The sequence below is a fragment of the Martes martes genome, assembly GCF_963455335.1.
Source record: "Martes martes genome assembly, chromosome: 3".
NCBI classification, from domain to species: domain Eukaryota; kingdom Metazoa; phylum Chordata; class Mammalia; order Carnivora; family Mustelidae; genus Martes; species Martes martes.
In genome coordinates this window covers 11,484,396-11,505,439 of record NC_137890.1, presented here as the reverse complement: position 1 = coordinate 11,505,439, position 21,044 = coordinate 11,484,396, and the positions used below count along the sequence as shown (strand labels likewise).

Here is a 21,044-nt window from a genome sequence, read left to right as displayed (position 1 = left end):
TATTATTTTAGAACTATGTTGTTTAGGGACGCCTGGGTGGCTCAGTTGGTTAAGCATCTGACTTCCGTCCAGGTCTCATGATCTCAGGGTCCTGGAATCCAGCCCTGTGTTGGGCCCTGTGCTCAGCAGGGAGTCTACTTCTCCCTCTGCCCCTCCCCCCACTCATTTTCTCATTCATTCTCTCTCTCTCTTTTTCTCTCTCTCTCAAATAAATAAAAACAATCTTAAGAAAAAAGTGTGTTCTTTAATTTTCAAAATTTGGGGGGATTTTTCATCCATCTTTCTGTTTTCTAGTTTAATTCTTTATAGTCAGGGAGCTTACTTTGTATGATTTTAATTTCTTTATGTTTATTGAGATGCATTTTATGCCCCCAAATATGATCTTTCTTGGGGAATGTTCTATATACACTTGAAAAAAAATGTAATTTGCTGATTTTGGGTGGAATGTTCTATGAAAGTCCATCAGGTCAAAGTGATGGATGTTTTTTTCAAGTCTTACGTATTTTCACCGATTTCCATAACAGCATATTACAGACTGCCTGGCTTAAACAACAGAGATTTATATTCTCACAGGTCAGAAGACTAGAAGTCCAAGATCAAGGTGTTGGCAAGTTTTTCCTGAGGCCTCCTTCCTTGGCATGTGGGTAGCCGTCTCCATGTGTTCATATGGTCTTTTCTCTCTATGTGCATCGCTGGTGTCTCTTCTTCTTATAAGGACAGATTGGGTTAGGTCCCTACCTTTATGACTTCACTTTGCTTTACCTGTTTAAAGCCTCCATTTCCACATATAGTCACATTGAGAGTTGGGTGCATGAATTTTGGGGGGAACAGAGTTCAGTCCATAACACTGATTTTCTGTCTACTTATATTATTGATTACTGACAGGAGTGCTGAAGTATCCAGCTGTATTTGTGGATTTATTGGTTTCTCTTTTTAGTTCTGTCAGTTTTTGCTTTGTGTATTTCGAAATTCTTTCTCAGCTTTCAAATACTGTGATTCACTGTGTGCCCCCTCCCCCTGTTCTATTATGAACATTTTCAAACATGCTTAAAGTTGAAAGAATGGTACAGTGAACATCATATACCTACCACCGAGATTCTACAGTTAACATTTTCTTATATTTTCTGTATCACATAGCCATCCCTCTATTTATTTCATCAATCCTTTTTTCTGTTTTTTTAAGTAGGCTCCACGCCCAGTGTGGAGGCCAACACAGGGCCTTATTAACTCATGACCCTGATATCAAGACCTGAGCTGAGATCAAGAGTTGGATGCTCAACCCACTGAGCCACCCAGGGGTCCCAATATATCTTATTTTTTGATGCATTTCAAAAAATTTGTAGCCACTTTATCTCTAAACACTGAAGTATGTATATTATTAATGAAAATTTAATAATTGTAATTGTTTAAGTTCCTTTTTTTGCGGTAAAATTTTCATTTAGTGACATTTACAGATCATGAGTTGATCAGTAAGTCTTACTGTCCATAGTAATACTGTATACTTAGCCTGTGGTATGGGACTTCTTGGACATTTGTATATTGTCACTTTCTGCATAGACTTTGGAGATCTGATTTTTACTTATCTTAAGAAGAGGACTTAATGGTAGAGTTATCTGATTTAAGTTATCAGATCTGTATTTTTAGGGGTTTGTTTAGGCCTGGATGGAATTAAAATGATTGTATAAATGGGATCAGTTATTCATTCAGTAATTATTTTATTTCTTTTTAGTCTTGATTTTTAATCGTGGTAAAATATACATAACCTAAAATGGACATTTCAACCATTCTTAAGTGTACAGGTCTGTGGCATTAAGTACATTCACACTGTCGTGCATCTCTAGAACTCTTTTCATCTTGCAAAACTGAAACCCTGTACCCATTGAACAGCTCCCTATTCCTTCCTCCCCCATCCCCTGGCCACCACCATTCTACTTCCTGTCTCTATGAGTGTGACTACTTAGGTACTTCATGTAGTGGGGTCATATGGTATTTATCTTTTTGTGTCTGGCTTGTTTCACTCAGGATAATGTCTGAAAGGTATATCTGAAATACAATCCATAGTGTAGCATGTGCCAGAATTTCCTTCCTTTTTAAGACAGAATACTATTCCATTATATGTGTATTCCACATTTTGTTTATCTGGCCATCCATGGATGGACGCTGGGGTGGCTTCCACTAGTGTTCATACCTCAGTCGCCTTCCATTACACTCTTACTGAGTGCCACAATGGGCCGGATTCTGTTCTCAGCATGGGAGACTCTGTGGCTGTGAGTATCCCAGACAGAGTTGCTGCCTTCAAGAAGCAATCCACGAAGAAACACATTTCTTGATTCTGAATTGCATTTTTCACATTTTAGTGTTTCTAAAATTTGGTGTCCTTTATAATTAATAACATCTTAGGATTTTATAAGGCAGTATTTCTTTTTTAGTGACACCTAAAATAATGGTGTATCTTACAGTCATTTTGAATCATAGATTTGATGAGTCACTATTTAATAAGTCAGTTGCTGATAAGTGCTATGAAAAAAGGTAATCCAAAGTTAGTTACATGAGGTGGTCACAAATAAGGTGACATTTGAGCAAAGCACATGTTCAGTTTGGTTGATTCTTTTTTTTTTTTTTTTTTCCAGAGCAGGACTTCCTCCCTGAAAGATGCAGTGTGCTGGTTCACGTTCTGGTGCAAACTCTGTACCTCAGTGTGGGCTGCTAGCAGTCTGCAGAGAGGGTAGAGCCCTAATAGTGGGGATAGGGATGGGGGTTGGGAGTATTTTGCAAGATGGGCCCGGATCTTGTATGCATGGGAAGGGCAAGGGTGATGGATTTTCCATCTTAGTAACTGGCAGCAGTGTTTCCAGTTTTGCTCAGAAAGAAAACTTTGGAGTCATCTTTGACTTTTCCATTTGCCCATACTTTACACCCCGTCAGCCAGCAGATCCTGCCTGCTGTGCCTCCAGAGCGCATCCCAATTCTGACCACTCTGACCACCCCCACCTAAATCGGCGTGGGCCAGGCCATCTTCATCCCTTGCCTGGATTATCGTGATAGCCTCCTAACGGGTCCCCTTTCTTCAATACGTGCCTTCCCGTAATCTCTTCCCCATGTAGCAGGCGAAGTGGTTCTTGAAAACATGTCTGATCATGTTATTCCTCTCCTTAGATCCCCCCAAAGCATCCTGTCACTTTTATAGGGAAGGGTAATGTCCATGTTTGCCTACAGGGCTCTGCTCCGTCCGCGCCCCCGCTTCTCTGACCTTCTGTCCCACCTGTCTGCCTCGTGCTGCTTTTGCTCCTCACTGCCTCTGGCAGTCTGGCTGCTTCCTGATCATATCGAGCATGTTCCTGTCTCAGAGCATTTGTGCTCGCTCTTTCCTCTGCCGGAAGGACAGTTCCCAGCTGTCTACAGGGCCCATTTCTCAGGTCCCTTCGCAAGTCTTACGTATCAGAAGGGCCTTCCAGTTACCCTGTAAAATAGTACCCCTCTTTCCCACCAGCACTGTGTTTTCCTGTAAGTCGGGATGAGTTTGGTTATGCTGCAGTAGCAAACAGCTGCAGAGTATCGGGGGCCTAAAACCACAAGATCTGTTTCTCACTGAGGGGAGCCCTCTGTTGCCAGTCCCCTGGGCGGTCTACTCCACATCGTCTTCACCTCTGGGATCTGCTCGCCTAGCTCCCACCGTGAGCACTGGCAGAGGGAAACGCTATCCACTGCTTTTCAGCTATCTCCCTGGAAGTGACATCTGTCACACTGACTTGGCCAAAAAGCAAGTCATGTTGTCATACCGAACGTCAGCTAGGGCGGTATGAGTGGCTCAGCAATCTTATCACGTGTCTGGAAAGAGAACAGGGACTCCCTGGTGGCTAGCACAGCCACGCTTTTTATCCTGCTTAATTCTTCTCTAGCATTTATTTCCCTCTGACGCAATACATATTTAACCTAGTTTTGTGTATTTTCTTTTCTCTCCTTTCTAAACCACAAAGTAGGGGGCCTTGTCCATCATTAATGCTGTACCCCAGAGGCATGGCATAATGTGTGGTCTATCAGAAGTGCTTATTCATTTTCGGGAATGATGGGGAATGACCCCAGCCAAGCATTCGCTTCTTCGCTTGGCGACGTGTAAGCCAAGCTGGGAGTGTGGAGCCGGGAGGGTGGAGGAGAGAGGAGGAGATGGTGTGAAATGAGAAGTGGGAGAAAAGCAGTAGAATTGCTGGTCGGTGGGGAGCGTCCGCTGAGATTTGAGACCGTGAACCTGCAGGAGATCTAGCAGCTCAGCTCTGTGACTCTGCCAGTAACATCCATTTGCCCCAGAGCTGGCAGGGCAGAGGCAGGAATGAATGTCGGGGCCCATTTCACAAGATGAGGTGGAAGCCCAGGTTGAAGAAGGAAATGGGATCCTCGCTGCCCCTTCAGGGTGCAGCTGCATCACCCCTGCTCCAACTTCCACGCTGTCAGAAAGATCCAGGAGCTCGCCTGTCCCGAAGGAAGCCCTTCCTCCTGGCTGGTGCGAGCGGTGGCAGGAGCCGACTCCCCTGTAGGCATTCTTTCTTTCTTTTGCTTCTTGTACACTTTTGAGGTAACCTCTCTTCCCTTCATTTTATAGGTGAGCAGAACAGAAACTTCAGGATAGAATTTAGGTTGGTCAAGCTCACAGCCCCAGTGCTCTCCTGTACTTCTGAGGGGGCTAGGCCATGAGGAGCCCTCTTAGTTTTTAGATTCCCTGGAGCCTTGGTTGCATCTGAGTCATGAAGACGGTATGCAGCTACCTTACTAGTGGTTCCATGTAGATGTTTGCAAGACCTTACCAGAGAGGAAACAGTTGGTCTATTTTTATATACTTAGAACGGGTGCAATAACCACATTACCAACTGTAACTAGTAAATTCACTCCCAGGGAATTTCTTGTGAAATACAATTAAAGTGTACTTCACACGATCTGAGAATCATGCCATTGGTGATTCTTCCCTGTGGTCTTACCTGTTGATGATCTGAACATTTCATATGTATGGGGATCTGCGCTGGGCTCTATGGCCACTGTAGAGAAGAGAAGGGAGGTGATCTCCTCTCAGGCATTTTCAATGTGATCAGGAAGGCAAAAGAAGTATGAAACCCTGACTATTCAAATGGTACCTGGAAACGAGGGTGCAGAGGGGGGACAAAGCCCGTGAGGCTAAAATGCTTCACTGAGACTGATGGAGGGAAGCGGAAACTGAGCTGGAGCTTGGAGGCCGCTTGAGACTTAGACAAGGTTCTTCGGTGGAAAGCCGACTTGGGCCCCAGCGGTGGCCCTTGCACAAAATCTCGGCATGCCATTGCAGGCAGCACAGCTGGCACTTCTGACTGCTTTTTAAATTTTTTTGAAAAAATGTTTATGTGTGCGAATCTCATGCGTGCTCAGGAACTGACTCAGTTTGGTAGGAAACCTAGTCCTCTATTTCTTTAACTTTGGTGAAAAGTATTCTGTGAAAGTTACTGGCTATAAACTTGGTTTGGTCTCATGAGAGCCAAATGACCGTGAACCCCTGCCAGCAAGTTCCACTTGTTTTCCAGTGCTCTTTGATCACTTACCTCTGCAGGTAGAGGTTTTGAAGATAGATGCTAATACGAATTAAATTCTGGAGTTTGTGAATGTTGTCTTCATTCTAATCCAAAGGAAGTGAATTCTCTTGCTTTTCACCCAAGTGGTCTTTTAAATCTTAGAATCAGTCATTCTGAAAGAAGTTTTCTTTTTCCCTCTAGATAAGGCACCTCTGTCCAAGGGTCTTCTGCTGGTGCCCAGTGCCCTGTCCCTTTTGCTAGCCCTCCTCCTGCCGCACTGCCAGAGGTTCTTCGTGTATGACCTCCAAGCTGTCAAGGACGACTTCCAGGTGAGCTCTGCTAATGTGCCTTTGTGAGGAGAAAGGCAGAATCTTTTCTTGGTGGGCTATTTTTTTTTTCTGCTGTTTTTTCTTTCCTGCTCTTCTTCGTCCCTCAAAGCCTCTGAATTTTTAAGAAATATTATTTATTTTTAATACTCCATCAGCAAGTGAATTTTCTAGTTGTATTTATTAATATTTGCAGGAAAGCTGGTTGCAATGAAGCAGTTGCGGTGTTTCCTTTTACTGGTAGGCACATCTCACATTCACTTCTTACAGAAATGCAGTTTACAGCTTCAAAAGAAAAGCAGTGTTAAATCTGTTTTAATTATGATTAGTATGCATTCTTAACGTTTTTAAAAGCAATTTTGTGCTTAGCATTTCTAAACTTTATATTCCCAATCTGAGTATTGATTAGATGATCTAAGCTCTTCCAGCGCAAACAAGACTGTGACTCCATGAGTTACTTTGTAGTGGCAGTTATATCAAGTAGGAAATTTCCCTTGGGTTTTTATTTCTGGGAAGAGCAGAATTCTGTGGCTTTTGAGATTATGGGCTAATCTCTTTGAAGATGCTGGTGCTGGGTCTTGGCTGTGAGTGGAGCTTAAGGGGATGTTCTGGCACCAGCTCTAGCATGGGGCTGTCCCCACCCCACCAGGCAATTCCTGGGGACTAGCCGGGTGCCCTACAATTCAACTAAGTCCTTGACGCCATCCACCTGGTGGCAGCATCGGATCCCACAGGAGAAGGCTTCAGTCCCACAAGGCTGCCCGCCCCGCCCCCACGCTAGTTGCAAAGCCAAGGTCACTACCTGTGCTTCCGACCTGCTAGCAGCAGATGAGAGATTACCGTGCTCTCCCCCTCGGATGTGAAATGCCAGTTGCAGGTCCAGGTTGTTCCTGGTACTTAGGACTGATTGGCTTTAAATCAGAGCTTCCCATGACCCCCTCCTTAGGTTTGATGAATTTGCTAGGGTGACTTTCAGAACTCAGAGAAACATTTTACCTGCTGGATTACCTGTTTATCGTCAAAGGGTAGGATAAAGGACACAGATGAATGTCCAGATAGAAGAGGAGGACACAGAGCTTCCGTGGTCTCTCTGAGGTACCGTGGGCTCACCAGCCTGGGAGCTCCCTGAACCCTGGCCTTCTGGGTGTTAATGGAGGCTTCATGAAATCATTGGCCATTGGCCTCTGATCTAACCTCCAACCCCTCCCTGTTCCCTGGTAGGTATGTCAGAGAGTGGGACTGAAAGTTCCAACCCTCTAATCCCAAGGTTGGTTCCCCTGGCAACCAGCCCCCACTCTTAGGTGCATCTAAAAGTCACACATTGACACACAAAAAAGACACCTTCCTGGCTTTCATCAGTTAGGGAATTCAAAGGATTTTAAGAGCTCTGTACCAGAAATGAGTGAAAAACCAAATCTGTATTTCTTATTATAAGTCACAGTATCACAGGGTGTTAGTGCAAATTATGGTATATAACCTGCTACCTTTCCTTTGCTAAATACTCGATTAGCCATTTTAAGCATAATGTTCTACTTCTGGAACACTGACATCTTTTCTTCATGGTGATGTAAGTAATACCATTGCTCATATTGGCTTTATCAAGTTTCTCTGAAAGGCTTTCAGTTATTTATCCAAATTACTGCTTTTTGTCAGAATGGAATATTGCTTCCCTCTCATTTCAGTTGGTATAATACACTTCTGGACCCTGGCTGCACATTAGAATCACCTTAATAAACTAAACACACACACACACACACACACACACACACACACCCCACCCCCCCACCCCCCCCCCCCAAGACCTCACCCTAGACCAGTCAAGTTGAAAAATCTCGTGGTGGGCCTAAACACTGGTGTACTGAAAAACAAAAAAAAAACCAGGGGATTCTAGTCTGCAGCCAGCCCTGAGAACCACTGCTGTGAGGGAACAGAAGGCCCTTTGGAAAAAAAAAAAAAAAAAAGAAGGCCCTTTGGCCCCAAGTTGGTACCTGTCTGATTTGGGGGATTGATTTGGTTTAGCTGGCCACATAGGCGGGGTCCCCTTCTAATGCGCTGCTTTATGGGCACCTGTGCTGTAAGGTGGGGACCTGCCTACATGGGGGAGTTTTCTTTTCATGTGCATGTCATTAATTTATCAAATTAGGGTATGAAAATTAAGCAGTATGACGTAAATGTAATAAATTTGCTAAGGCAGAAATCTGAACAAATCCTACTCATTATTCTTTTTTAAATCCCCATTTAGATTTGGAGGTTGATATGTGGAAGAATAATTTGCCTTGATTTGAAAGATACTTTCTGCAGTAGTCTGCTTATTTATAATTTTAGGATATTTGAAAGAAGATATGGAAGCAGAAAATTTGCAGTAAGTTTTTATGTATTTTCCTTTTGCTACTTAGGTTATGGAAAAAAGTATTTTTGTTTTCTTATTTTTAAATAGTTTTATTTTGCTAAGCTTAGTGTTATTATTAACAGTTATCTTCTAATTACATGATCCTCTGTCTGATTTGAAGCATGCATATTAGCCAAAGAAAAATTTTCAGTTTGAGCCACTTGCATAATAAAATGATAGTGATAATAGAAAATATCAGGTGTGAGTGGCTAATAAAAATTTTTATTAGGATTTTTACTTCAATAAAATTTTAATTGCTTATTTTGCTTAATGGTTTGTGTGTTACTTGTTAAAAATAAATCATGCTATAAATGTCTTTTTTTACCATACTTAGAAATTATGAAAATATTAATGCATTTGACCAGTATGGCTTTACTCCCCTATTTTGGAAACCCTGTGCTACTAATAAAAACAAATTAAAAAAATGTACCTGAGTTCCTTTTAATTAAATAAATGTTGGTTTATTTTTTGAAGTAATTTTTTGGAAATTTTTTTGAATTAATTTTTGAAGTATTTTTTGAAGTAATTTTTTTCAGTAATGTTCTTCCTGTTTATTTTTAGTCCTTTTTGCTGGGTTCCTGGGTTTTGTCGGTTTTGATTGACTTCATTCTCGTTGAGGCCGTGTGGTATTTCTTTGGTATTGCTGCAGCTGGGAATCTGCCTTCTGGATTGTAAGTAGCTCTCAAAGATTAGCTTAATAATTAGTTAAATCTGATTTAAGTTTTTGTACATGAAAGTCGGTAAAAGAATATTTTAAACTCTAAATGTAGTAAAATTGACTTTTTGGGTAAAAAAATCCAATGTATACTTAATCACATATTCATTATGTTCTTGAAACAGAATCCATATTATACTCACTCTTTTTTTCAGCTTTGAAATATTTTAGAGAATTTTTAGTGAATGTCCTGTTTTGGTCCAGAAGGTAGAATTAATTTTGTATTTTTATGATGAAATTTTGTCTGTAGTTTTATGAACTAATTAAACAAAATTTAGATTAGATTTGGAAACAATTTGTCTGAAGTTAAGCCTCTGAAGAACGATGTTTTTAAAATTGGTATTTTATAGCCAGCTTGCAATAGCCAGCCTGTGTGTGTGTGTGTGTGTGTATGATTTCGCATTGTGTTGATCTTTAAAAACAAAACAAAACATGTATTAGTTTATGAAATAACTAGTATCTGAAAGTAGTTACAAATGTTATAAATAAATATTATATATAAATGTTATAAATGTTATAAATAAAGTTATAAATGACCTTAAAGCGTCTTGGAATTAAGTTCTGAGAGATAAAATACTATGAAATACAGATATCAGATATTTAAAATTCTGTGTATAGTAACTTCTGCCTTATTTTAATTTAGCAGTGTGTTTTTAGAGGACTGTTCGGGACTGAATGTATCTTAATTCAGAGTCACTTTGGATCGCTACATTAAAAATGTAGTTAGTGATCTAATAGCCTTCACACTTATGTTGTTCATATTTACAGTGTAGCCTTTGTGGGATTTACTTAATTATAGTTGCACTCATTAATTGAGGGTTGACCATTAGCTTTTTAAAAATGTGTGATTCTGAATGATATCTGAATGGAGACAGATAAATTTCTGTGTCATAACTGTTACGCGGTTTTTGTTGAGTTCCATTGGTTATGATTATAATTAGATGGAGAAGTTTAAGTTGACCCTTCTGCTGTTGTGGAAAATAGTGTAGTCATCCGGAATGACTCATGTTAATTCAGAAGAGAAGTAGCATTACCGAATCATTAGTTTTCCCCAAACATTTCTCATCCAGGCTCATTCTTTTTGGTTTTCGATATGGCCTCCTGAGATAATGGAAGTGTATTGAAAGACAGTATGAATGTTAATTCAGCCATCACCTGAATGAGAACATATTTCTCTTTCCTTTTCAAGTCATAAAGTATTACCAATGGCTTTTTAGAGTCCTGAAGCTTTCTCAAAGATAGACTTCTTGGAACATCAATCTTTATTTCAGTAAACTCCGCATTTTGTAAATACTTCTTTCATTAGATGGTAGCAGAGCTTCAGAAATTCAAGAGAGGAAACGACTCTTTTAGTCAGTGTGCTTTATAAATTGCAATATTCTTCACATAACATCTTGTTACCCTTTTTCTTTTGTCACCAATGCCAAATTTATTTGCACTCTCTACAATTCTTCATTTCTGTTTAGTTCTTTCTCTTTTCTTTTTTACCTCACTATTGTTAAAACTTGTCTTATAAATGTCACCAGCAACCAACTAATTTTTAAAGCCAGTGGCTTATTTTCAGTTGTTTCATTTGACCTTTCAGTGGCTCATAAATGCTTTGGGCTCCCATTATTTCACAAGCTGACCCGCTCCCTGGAGCCCCAGCACACTGCTCTCTCCTCGTGCTTTTTAATCTTGTTTGCTGTGCGCAGCTCAGCCTTCCTCAGGCTCCCTCTGGGCTTCCTTGTCCTCCCATGGCTTCAGCTACAGTTAACATCTTTTGTTTCCCAGCTCTCTATTTGCAGCCCATATCACTCTCCTGATCTTGCTAGAGCCACATCTCCTAGTGACTTCTTTTTTTTTTTTACGTTTTTATTTATTTATTTGACAGAGAGATCACAAGTAGGCAGAGATAGGCGGGGGCGGGGGGGGGGGAAGCAGGCTCCCCGCTGAGCAGAGAGCCCGATGCGATGCGGGGCTCGATCCCAGGATCCTGAGATCATGACCTGAACCGAAGGCAGAGGCTTTAACCCACTGAGCCACCCAGGCGCCCCTCCTAGTGACTTCTAACACTCAGAGAAAATGGATCGTGTTCTGAGCTCTCATCTCTTCTGGTCTCCTTCTTTGCTGGGCTCCCATCTCCATGAATGCTATTTCCATCCACCTGGTCATCCAGTCTTCCTCTTTTCTCATCCTTCCTCTTATCTCATCCTTTCGTCATCCTCAGCACCAGGTCCTGTTAGTTCGAAGTCCTGTGTAAATCATTCATTCACCCCATCTTCTCTACTCCTGCTGTCAGATCAGTCTAAACTCTAAGATGTTGTTTATTTATTTATTTATTTGAGAGAGAGCGAGAGAGAGAGAGAGAGCGAGCTAGAGCACAAATGGGGGGAAGGGCAAAGGGAGAGGGAAAAGCAGACTCACCGCTGAGCAGGGAGCCTGACACCAGGCTCAATCCCAGGACCCCGATATCATGACTTGAGCTGAAGGCAGACGCTTGCCCGACTGAGCCCCCCAGGCGCCCCTAAACTCTGATCTTTCCCTGCCTAGGTTGTTCCTAACTAGTATTTTTCTAACTAGTCTTCCACTTCAAAGCATCCCATGCAATGTGGTTAGAAGTTATTCTTCCAAAACGCAAGTTCAACCGTGCCAGTCTTCCTTTTAAAATCTTTTTTTTTTTTAACTTTTAGTAGTGATTATATTTGGTGGGAAGGGTTATGATAATTTTTACTTTAGTTTTTTTTTTTTAAATTAAATTTTTTATTTATTTTCAGCGTAACAGTATTCATTGTTTTTTCACCACACCCAGTGCTCCATGCAATCCGTGCCCTCCCTAATACCCACCACCTGGTTCCCCCAATCTCCCACCCCCCACCCCTTCAAAACCCTCAGGTGGTTTTTCAGAGTCCATAGTCTCTCATGGTTCACCTCCCCTTCCAATTTCCCTCAACTCCCTTCTCCTCTCCATCTACCCTTGTCCTCTATATTATTTGTTATGCTCCACAAATAAGTGAAACCATATGATACTTGACTCTCTCTGTTTGACTTATTTCACTCAGCATAAATCCTCACTTCCTTCAAAGTAAAATCAGCCTTGTTCAAGATGGCAGCAGAGCCGTCTGGAATAGTGGGAACGCAGAGGCTTTGCCGTCAGAGGTGCCAGATTGGACATCGCAGCTCTCCCACTTACTCCTTGTGTAAAATCTTGAGCAGCTTACTTCTCTCAAGTTCCCTTGCTGAGCTCAGTTTACCTGATATGTGAATTGAGGGTCAGTACTCTATACTTCCCAGGCAGTGGAAAGAATTAAGTGAGCTCTTTCATGCCAACATCCTAGCGGTGACCACCCCGACCCCTCATACTGGTTTTCTTCTTTCCCATCAGAGCCCTCATAATCTGGCCCCAGTCCAGTGTTTCAAGTCACTCCATCGGTCATTCAGCTCTCTTAACATGCTATGTATTTGTATTCTCATGCCTCCTTGGTTTTCTTTCTGCACCCTGTCGCCCTTGGGAGGAGTAATTGCCCTTTTATGTGCATTCCAGCAAATTTATTGAGATCCCTAGCATTTATTACATTGTCATTGTAATTATTACCTGGGCTTTCCACGCCATCCTTCTGGCTGTTTGAGGGAGAACTAGTTTCACCTTCTGTGCTCATTGCCTTACATTCTGTAATGTTGACGGGATAGCCTTGATTGCAAGTGTAGCCGCATAAGACTGTAAGGTAAGGTCTTTGAACCATAGGCCTGTTCATTTCGTTTATAGTGTCCTGCATAGAAATTATACGTAGCATCTGATAGATTCTCAAGACTGTTATTTGAAATTCAGAAAATGTGACCATTATGTTTTGAAAGTAAACACCATTAAAAGCTATGTATGTTAGGTGCTTCTAGACACCCATTCCAATCACACAACTCCTTAAATATCTATTGGTTTTTAGTTGTTAGTATTTACATATGGATGTTATACTGTTTTTCAGAATCAAAACTCTCCAGAATAAGTGGAATTTTGAATTTTCACACATCATATTAAAATGCATCTGATTATAGCTTAATAAATTATTATTTTTTTTAATTTTATTTATTTATTTGACAGACAGAGATCACAAGTAGGCAGAGAGGCAGGCAGAGAGAGAGGAGGAAGCAGGCTCCCCACTGAGCAGAGAGCCCGATGCAGGGCTCGATCCCAGGACCCTGGGATCATGACCTGAGCCGAAGGCAGAGGCTTTAACCCATTGAGCCACCCAGGATCCCCAATAAAATTATTTTTTAGTTGTGCTTTAGATTATCTATAGTTTTACTGTGAGAACTGTAACATATATTTTCACTTGTGTCAGTAAAGTTTTTTTTGGATTTTGTGCTCCCAAATTAAGTTCTTCTCACCAAGAAAAACCATTACAGAGAACTTGCCATTTAATAAATTACCCAGGGGGCTCCTGGCTGGCTCAGTCAAGTGATGCATGCAACTCTGGATCTCAGGGTTGTGAGTTTGAGCCCCATACTGGCTGAATTTAAAAATAAAATCTTTTAAAAATAAAAATAATGAAATAATAAAGTACATAAGAGTAGACTAAACCATATAGTTGAGAGCAGGCTATGACTGTATATACATACCATAAATCTGTATCAAATATAAGAGTTATTTCCCATGTTTCAGAAATAATTATTTGTTTAAAAGATATTTGCTAAAGTATCTTGCTCACTTGACAATTCAAACTAAAAACTTCAAGTAGTTTTCTCTTTGTGGAGAAGCTGCGTCTCAGTACCACCTTGACGCCTTTATCTTCTGTAGGTCTGAGAATGTTTATGTTCTGTGAACTTGTTTGCTTTTTATTATTGAGAATTGGTGGTTGACATAACAGGAACTTGGTTTCTACTCCTGGTTCTTCAACTGAGCAAGTTACATAACCTCATTGGATTTTAGTTCCTTTACATATAAAACAGACAAGTTAGACTAGAAGGTCATCTAAGGGATCTTCTAGTATTAAAACACTATTTTATGATTAGGCTCCTTCCTTTTCTTTTTTCCCTAAGAATATGAATTTACCCATGTTAATTATAGAAATCCATTTCTAAGTAATGCATTTATTTGATTCTTAGTCCCATTAGGAGGTGATCATGTTAAGAGTAATGAAAGTGATTTAGCAGAGAGGAAGTTATGGTAGACTAATTTCCATAATATTTAGAATAATATGTGCTTTACAGATTATAGTTTACTTTCTTTTCTTTTTAAATAGGGAAGTTACTTGGTTTGTTACTTCATTAGGGGAAATTAAATGGCAAGGCTGGGGGAAGAATCCAAGGTCCCTGACTAGTGCTGTTACGCTGTGATGTATGGCCTGGGAAAAAAGTCGTCTTCTTGTAATGTGATGTTTAATCAATACGAAGAGCAATCTCTTTATATTGGAGAAATATATTTTACCTAACAGCAGAAACTTCATGTCAGAGAAATGAACTTGGGTTATTGGGTAGAAATAGGGTCTGGGATTAGGTCTCTTGCGTTGGTTATAAGCAGAGTCTGGTGCACGGTAGGCTCTCAGTGTTTATTGAATGACTTTAGTCTGTTTCAAAAAAAAAAAGAATTCAGAGTAGGGGAGGGCTAATGGAGATTGCCTTTGCAGGCCCCTTGAGGTGATGGCTCCTGCTAATTTTGGTTGGTGGCAAGTAAGTGATGGGTTGAATATAGTTGTTTGTGTAGGAATCTTGGAAGTTTGGTGTTTGGAAGACAAACTGTTGTTAAGATTTAGACTGTCAATCCTGAGTGTAAATTAAACCAAAGGGAGCTTTGGTTTTGGCTTAATCAAATTATAATTTAATAATTTAAACTATTTCGAACAGTAAGTGGATTTTTTTTTTTTTTTGGCCTACTGACTTGATGTCGACTCACTTGCACATAGAACTAAATCCAAAAAGTTGTCAACTATGTATTTAGATAAGGTTTGATTGTGAAATACAAATTGCATATTTTTCTCTCAGTAACTCACAAATATGTTTCATACAAGTTTTGAAAATAAAAATAATGAATTCATTAGAATACTTAAGAATATTTAATTATATTGTCACACAATGGATCCCACAAAAGTGTTTTTAATAAAGTTTGTTTTTTTCAGGCGAGAAGGGACTTGGTAATATACAGAATATCCACTGACCTTAGGGTAGTTAGTAAAGTGAATATAAAGAAACTAAAGACAAAACCCTACTTATCGTTCAGAGCATTTCACTGTTTATGTTGCTTAGTGACCGTAAACTACCTGAACGGAAGCTTTTTCTGCGCACGCTCCGAAGGTAATTGCGGTAGAGCATGACGCTGATGACGCGAGCCTGAAATTGTTTTGAAACAATGTAGTAGAGGATCACATCCAGACAGGTGCTGAGGTTCATGAGGAAGGTGGTAAAGGCTCCCCAGGGACTGTAACTGTTCTCCTCCCCTTCCAGCATCAGGAAAGCAAAACAGATGTGGAAAGGCATGAAGCAGACGATCACCTGTACCATGAGTGTGATGATGATTCTTATAGACTTCTCCTTGACTTTTGGTTTCAGCTTAGATGTCTTCCCGTGAAGGAGACTATGAATGATGACTGAGTAGCACCCAATCATGATGAACAGGGGAATCAAGAAAAAAAATATCAGTCGAGTGAAGTTTAACATGTTAACAGCTTTTAAGTGGATGATGTCAGAAATCTTCAGGCAGGTCGGGGGTGTGGAGGCTTTATCTGGGTCTTCATAGAGCAGCAGAAGTGGGATGGTGGTTGTCAGGGTCATTATCCAGACTCCCACGCATGCTAGCACGGCTTTGCCTGTGTTTTTAAGTTCTTTGGCATATTTTGGCTGCACAATGGCCATGTATCTGTCGGCACTAATTAAAGCAAGAAGCCATAGAGCAATGCTTGGGTAAAACACCGTGAGAGCCCCAAGAATCTGGCAGAAGTACTCTCCAAATGGCCATTCACCTTTTGCATAATAAAACATCCGAAAGGGTAAGCTTATTATAAATATTAAATCCAACAATGCTACATTCATCATATAGATGGTCACAGTGGTTCTCTTCTTGGTGGTACAGCTAAAAACCCATAAGGCAGTGGCATTAACAAATAATCCGATTGTGAAGATACAGCTGTAGAAGACAAGGGCCGCGATCTTGTATTCTTCTGGGTGTGAATCGTTCAGAGGGCTAGGTTGAGCTTGATTGTGAGGAGTGGTCATCTTACAGTTTGTTGGGGGAACAGCACTTAGAAACTGCAAAATAGTAAACAAAAATAGGAGAAATAAAACCCTTTGTTGAAAAATAAATGCTGAACACTCTCATAGTTGACTTGGCATGCCAGTGGATTTTAAATGTAAGAGTATTTTATGTTGTAGAGTCAACATATGTGTCTTACTATTTATTAAGAAATACATTTCCTAGGTATTGTTACTAATGTGCACTAACCTATTAAAATGGTCTGGTGAGTTATAAAGCACTGGCACATTTATTCTTTTTTTTTTTTTTCTCTTTGCTCACTCCCTTTTCCCCTAAAGAATAATCTTTTTTTAAATGATTTTTCTTGTAGTGTGGAATTGAGTAGCAATTATTCTTATAGTAAACATCTTTTTATTGGGACTAATTGGGAGAAGGCCATTCTGAATTTTGAATCTTACAAAATAGTTTGCTACTTTTTTTTCATCTTTATTCTGTTTAAATGTTTTATAACCTGTTAGTAATATCCGAAAAATGAATTTTTACTCATTAAATATAGTTTTAGTATATAAAATATGTATTAGAAAACTAATAAAGGAATCATATAACTGGTTAATTCACAGTAATCCTCGTTTGAAAATAAGAACTTTTCCTTTTGCCTACTATATCCCCACTGCTTCTTGCGTTCATAGGAATTCTCATTAAGTAAATGTTTGCTGAGTTGATGGATGAGTGAAGGAGGGACCCACAGCAACTACTTTCTGGTTTGTCAATGAATATTTGCTTGGTTAGTTATTAAACTTATTTATTTTTAAGTGGAAACACTTTCTCATAGTATTATGTTCTTTCTCAATTACCATAGGTCTAGAAACAGCAGTGTGTTGTGCCATGGTCCACAGATTAAGAACTTGACTCTTAGAACAATAGATGAGCTAGTTTTTAATGCACAGTTGGAGTGCCTAACGCTGTCTTCCAGGTGGTGTTTACCAGTGTCCTAGAAATGGATGTCAGTGGTGTGCACAGAAAGCAACACTTTGAGATGAGGACATTGCTAGTATAGTAACTCTCATGCCCTCACTCTACCTAGATAGAGAAACTTAAGTATTACTCATCAAATTAAATTTCAAGGAGGAATATCAAAGATAAGTAGTTATTAATTAGAAATTACTCAGTAACTTTAGGTGTATGCAGAAACTAATGCCCATCACCAAAAAGACAATGTCCATTTCTAATGGAAAGGAGTTAGCTGTGATTATAAACATCATCGACCCTCCTCAGAGTGAAACTTCCATCACCCATGATGCAACGTCAACAACAGTGATTTTAAAAATAACCTCGCTTACAAAGAGATGGAATCTTGTGGTATCCCCTTGAAACATGGAGGTGTAAGAAAAGTTTCCTTCAGAAATGTCACTTAGCAGAGTGGGCTGTCTCTAATTCAGCCTTGAGTCTCTCTTTAGTGAGAACTGTGGGGGTGATTAGCAGCAGTCTGGTTAGTGGCATCATGGGCTATTGATAATTTAAAATTAATTTGAGCAACAATAAATAAATAAAATGAATCTGAGCAATTGCTGTGAACAAACACAAGATAAGAGTTTGTTTTTCCATTTCCTCCCCTTCTCCCTTTTTTCCTTCCTTCTTGACTACAGCTGCTTTGCTAAGTATCTAGGTTAGATATGATTTTGGATTAGAATTCTATATATTAATAACCTGTATTAATTAAAATTTTCAAATATTGGTGTGATTAGAATTTTAATTCCTATCAAATGAGTAAAGTACTATATAGAAAAATTGAATCACCTGTGTTACACATAGAATAGTTTTGGAGACTTGACTCAAATTTTCATTGAATTTTTAATTAGTAGCAGTTCTAATAAAAATGAAATTTTGTATCTTTTTTCTCTTGATATTGTTTCTGGACTCCCTTCCCCCAAACTTATCCCTGAATTTGGCATGTAAATTTCATAGTTACAAACACTTTTTTTTTTAAAGTTACAAACACTTTTTTTTTAAAGATTTTATTTATTTGACAGAGATCACAAGTAGGCAGAGAGGCAGGCAGAGAGAGAGAGGAAAGCAGGCTCCCTGTTGAGCAGAGAGCCCGATGGGGGGCTCGATCCCAGGACCCAAGGATCATGACCTGAGCCGAAGGCAGAGACTTTAACCCACTGAGCCACCCAGGTGCCCCACAAACACTTTCTGAGTAAATCTTTTAACCTCCATTGGGCTCAAGCTGCTTTTATGTCACCAACACTTGTATTCATTTGCTAAAAGGTTGACAAAATATATGTGATGCATGTTTTAAAGGCATTTCCAGACAGGTTTTGCTGTTGTACACACAAATGCATTTTTGGATAATTATTAAAGAGTGATTGGCTTTCAAGTCAGAGTTCTAAAAACTTTAGATTCAGTAACTATAGTCTTTTTTTTTTTTTTTTAAGATTTATTTATTGGGGGGTGGTGGGGAAGGGCAGAGGGAAAAAGAGAGAGAATCTCCAGCAGACTATGCATGATGCGGGACTTGATCTCAAGACCCTGAGATCATGACCTGAGCTGAAATCAAGAGTCAGATGCTTAACTGACTGAGCCAACCAGGCTCCCCCTAGTCTTTTTTTTTGGGGGGGGGGACGCATTTAAGTACATCTTGTGAAACAGTGTAATTGAAACCAAGTGACAAAGACTCCTGAATATGCTTATGATTTATCATAGCATTTTCCTTAAGTTGAAAAAAATCACAGTTACTGTTAATGTAAAACAATGTTGAAAATAAATTTAAAATCACATTAATAGTGCAGGAAGATGACAGCATAACCCATTTCAAGGTCCTTTGCTAGCATAGTGTCAGTAATATATTATTAAAACAAATTATTTTGAAACTTAGTAAGTATAGCACTACTTTTTTTTCTGTTACATACAAAGTTATCACAACATTATTGACCACTTTTCCCATGCTGTGCTTTTCATCCCCATGCCTTACTTACAACTGGAAGTTTGTACCTCTTAAGTATAGCATTACTTGGTGATAATCTGTGATGAAATTAACTAAATGCTACTTACCTCCTGTCCATCAAATGGCTGTGTTAGAGAGGAACATTTTTCTTCATATCCAGGTATATAAAAAAGATATCTTGCGTTAAAATAGCTCTTTCTAAAAACGGTATATTTAAGAAATGTAGTATTTCTTTTGTCTGAGGTCTTCTTTTCATTTACAAAGTTGTTTCAAATATAACACTTGGCAGAGGAGTTGGTATTCACTCGGCTGTAATTGCCGGTTTGTCTCTTTCAGGAAGTACTCTCTGAAATAAGGCTTTTTCAACTTATGACTTTACCCTGGATGTGGTTTCTCTCACAAATGATTTGTTTATGAAGTCGTGATTAGCATAAACTCCTCCTGAAATGAGGGCATATAGTTAAGAGAATCAGACAAAAAGAGGAAGATGTATTCAGGTCGTTTACTTTGATGCTGAAAGGGAGAATGAGATTTGATGTTGACTAGGATGGGATTCATAGTATAGCTTCTTCACTTTTTAAGCTGTGTGGCTTTGTGTAGTTACTTAACCCCACTGAGTCTCTGTTCCTGCTTAGTCTCTATGCAGTTGAGGTAGAACTAATACTCATCTGGTAGGATTGTGACCCTAAATCAGAAAAATCCCATGTTCTTAACATAGTGCCTGGCACTTTGTACTAATTTAGGTACTCTGAAACAGAGTTAACTCTTCACCACAAAGTTCCTGAAATCCTAAAATACCCACTTTTATTGTTAAGATATTTCTGAGTGGTTAAAATTGGGATCCTCGGTTATTTGCTTCTGTCTTGCATATGCATTTATGCACTTTGGTTTGCTTTCCCTGCCCCCCCCCCCCAAGATAGAGTCGTGAGTGCCAGGTGGGTGGGGAGCGGGAGAGGCAGAAGGAGAAGGAGAAAGAATCTCTAGCAGATTCCCCCCTAAGCACAGGGCTTGATCTCGCGACTCTGAGATCATGACCTGCGTGGAAATCAAGAGTCAAATGCTTAACCGCCTTGAGCCATCCAGGTACCCCCTACTTTATTTTTTAATCCCCAATGCATTCTATCCTTTTCTGTCACTTGGAAGTCTAGAAATAATCCCTTTTGTGTAAACATCTCTGCAGATTGCTATGAAAGGACTGGAATTCTTCAGAGGAATAGTTTGCATGTTGGGAGTATTTTAACCTCGAAAGGGAAATGAAACCAATGGGAAGGGAAGTGAACAACCCCAGTCATTGCCTGCCTCATTACATTAAATTTTTTACTTTCTGTTTTCTTAAAAAAAAATTATCTCATTTGCTTGTATTAAAATTTTACTTATCTTTATTTTTGGTGATGCATGGTTTGTCAACTTTTTAAGGGTACATGAACTTCACTATTTGCTTTTTGAATTTAAGACAGCTTGAGGGCTCATGTTCTTTTTGTCCATGTTCTTTTTTTATGGATGAAACCATAGTAAGCCTGTGACTTATAAAGTTATTTAAATTCTTGCCTTTGAGGAGTAAGTACTCTTTTTTTTAAAAAAGATTTTATTTATTTATTTGACGGAGATCACAAGTAGGCAGAGAGGCAGGTAGAGAGAGTGGGGGAAGCAGGCTCCCTGCTGAGCAGAGAGCCCAGTGTGGGGCTCGATCCCAGGACCCTGGGATCATGACCTGAGCTGAAGGCAGAGGCTTTAACCCACTGAGCCACCCAGGTGCCCAAGTACTTTTTTTTTTTTTAAAGATTTTATTTATTTGACAGAGAGAGAGATCACAGGTAGGCAGAGAGGCAGGCAGAAAGAGAGGGGGAAGCAGGCTTCCCGCTGAACAGGGAGCCCGATGCGGGGCTCGATCCCAGGACCCTGAGACCATGACCTGAGCCGAAGGCTCGATCCCAGGACCCTGAGACCATGACCTGAGCCGAAGGCAGAGAGGCTTTA

The 21,044-nt window shown here is 39.8% G+C and overlaps 2 protein-coding genes across 3 annotated transcripts in view; one reads left to right on the top strand and one right to left on the bottom strand.

The window, feature by feature from the left end:
• The window catches only part of UBAC2 (UBA domain containing 2), a 171,751-nt gene that overhangs the window by 23,192 nt on the left and 127,515 nt on the right, over positions 1–21,044 (top strand). Inside the window, exons 2-4 of one of the 2 annotated variants that reach the window (XM_080798195.1) lie at positions 5,733–5,860; positions 8,100–8,219; positions 8,808–8,917. In XM_080798195.1, coding sequence (XP_080654321.1) covers positions 5,733–5,860; positions 8,100–8,219; positions 8,808–8,917 — 358 coding nt within the window. Of the gene's footprint in view, positions 1–5,732; positions 5,861–6,053; positions 6,098–8,099; positions 8,220–8,807; positions 8,918–21,044 lie in introns of those variants that run through there. The other variant, XM_080798196.1, reaches the window with a different exon arrangement.
• On the bottom strand, positions 14,151–19,223 carry GPR18 (G protein-coupled receptor 18). Its single transcript, XM_080799186.1, has 2 exons — positions 19,175–19,223; positions 14,151–16,176 (listed from the first exon to the last, which is right to left on the bottom strand). The coding sequence occupies exon 2, from the start codon at positions 16,141–16,143 to the stop codon at positions 15,148–15,150; it is 996 nt and encodes a 331-aa protein (XP_080655312.1). The 5' UTR covers positions 16,144–16,176; positions 19,175–19,223; the 3' UTR covers positions 14,151–15,147.

What these genes read in the sequence shown, in the direction of transcription:
- GPR18 (XM_080799186.1), bottom strand. Translation starts at nt 16,143, where the DNA reads ATGACCACTCCTCACAATCAAGCTCAACCTAGCCCTCTGAACGATTCA.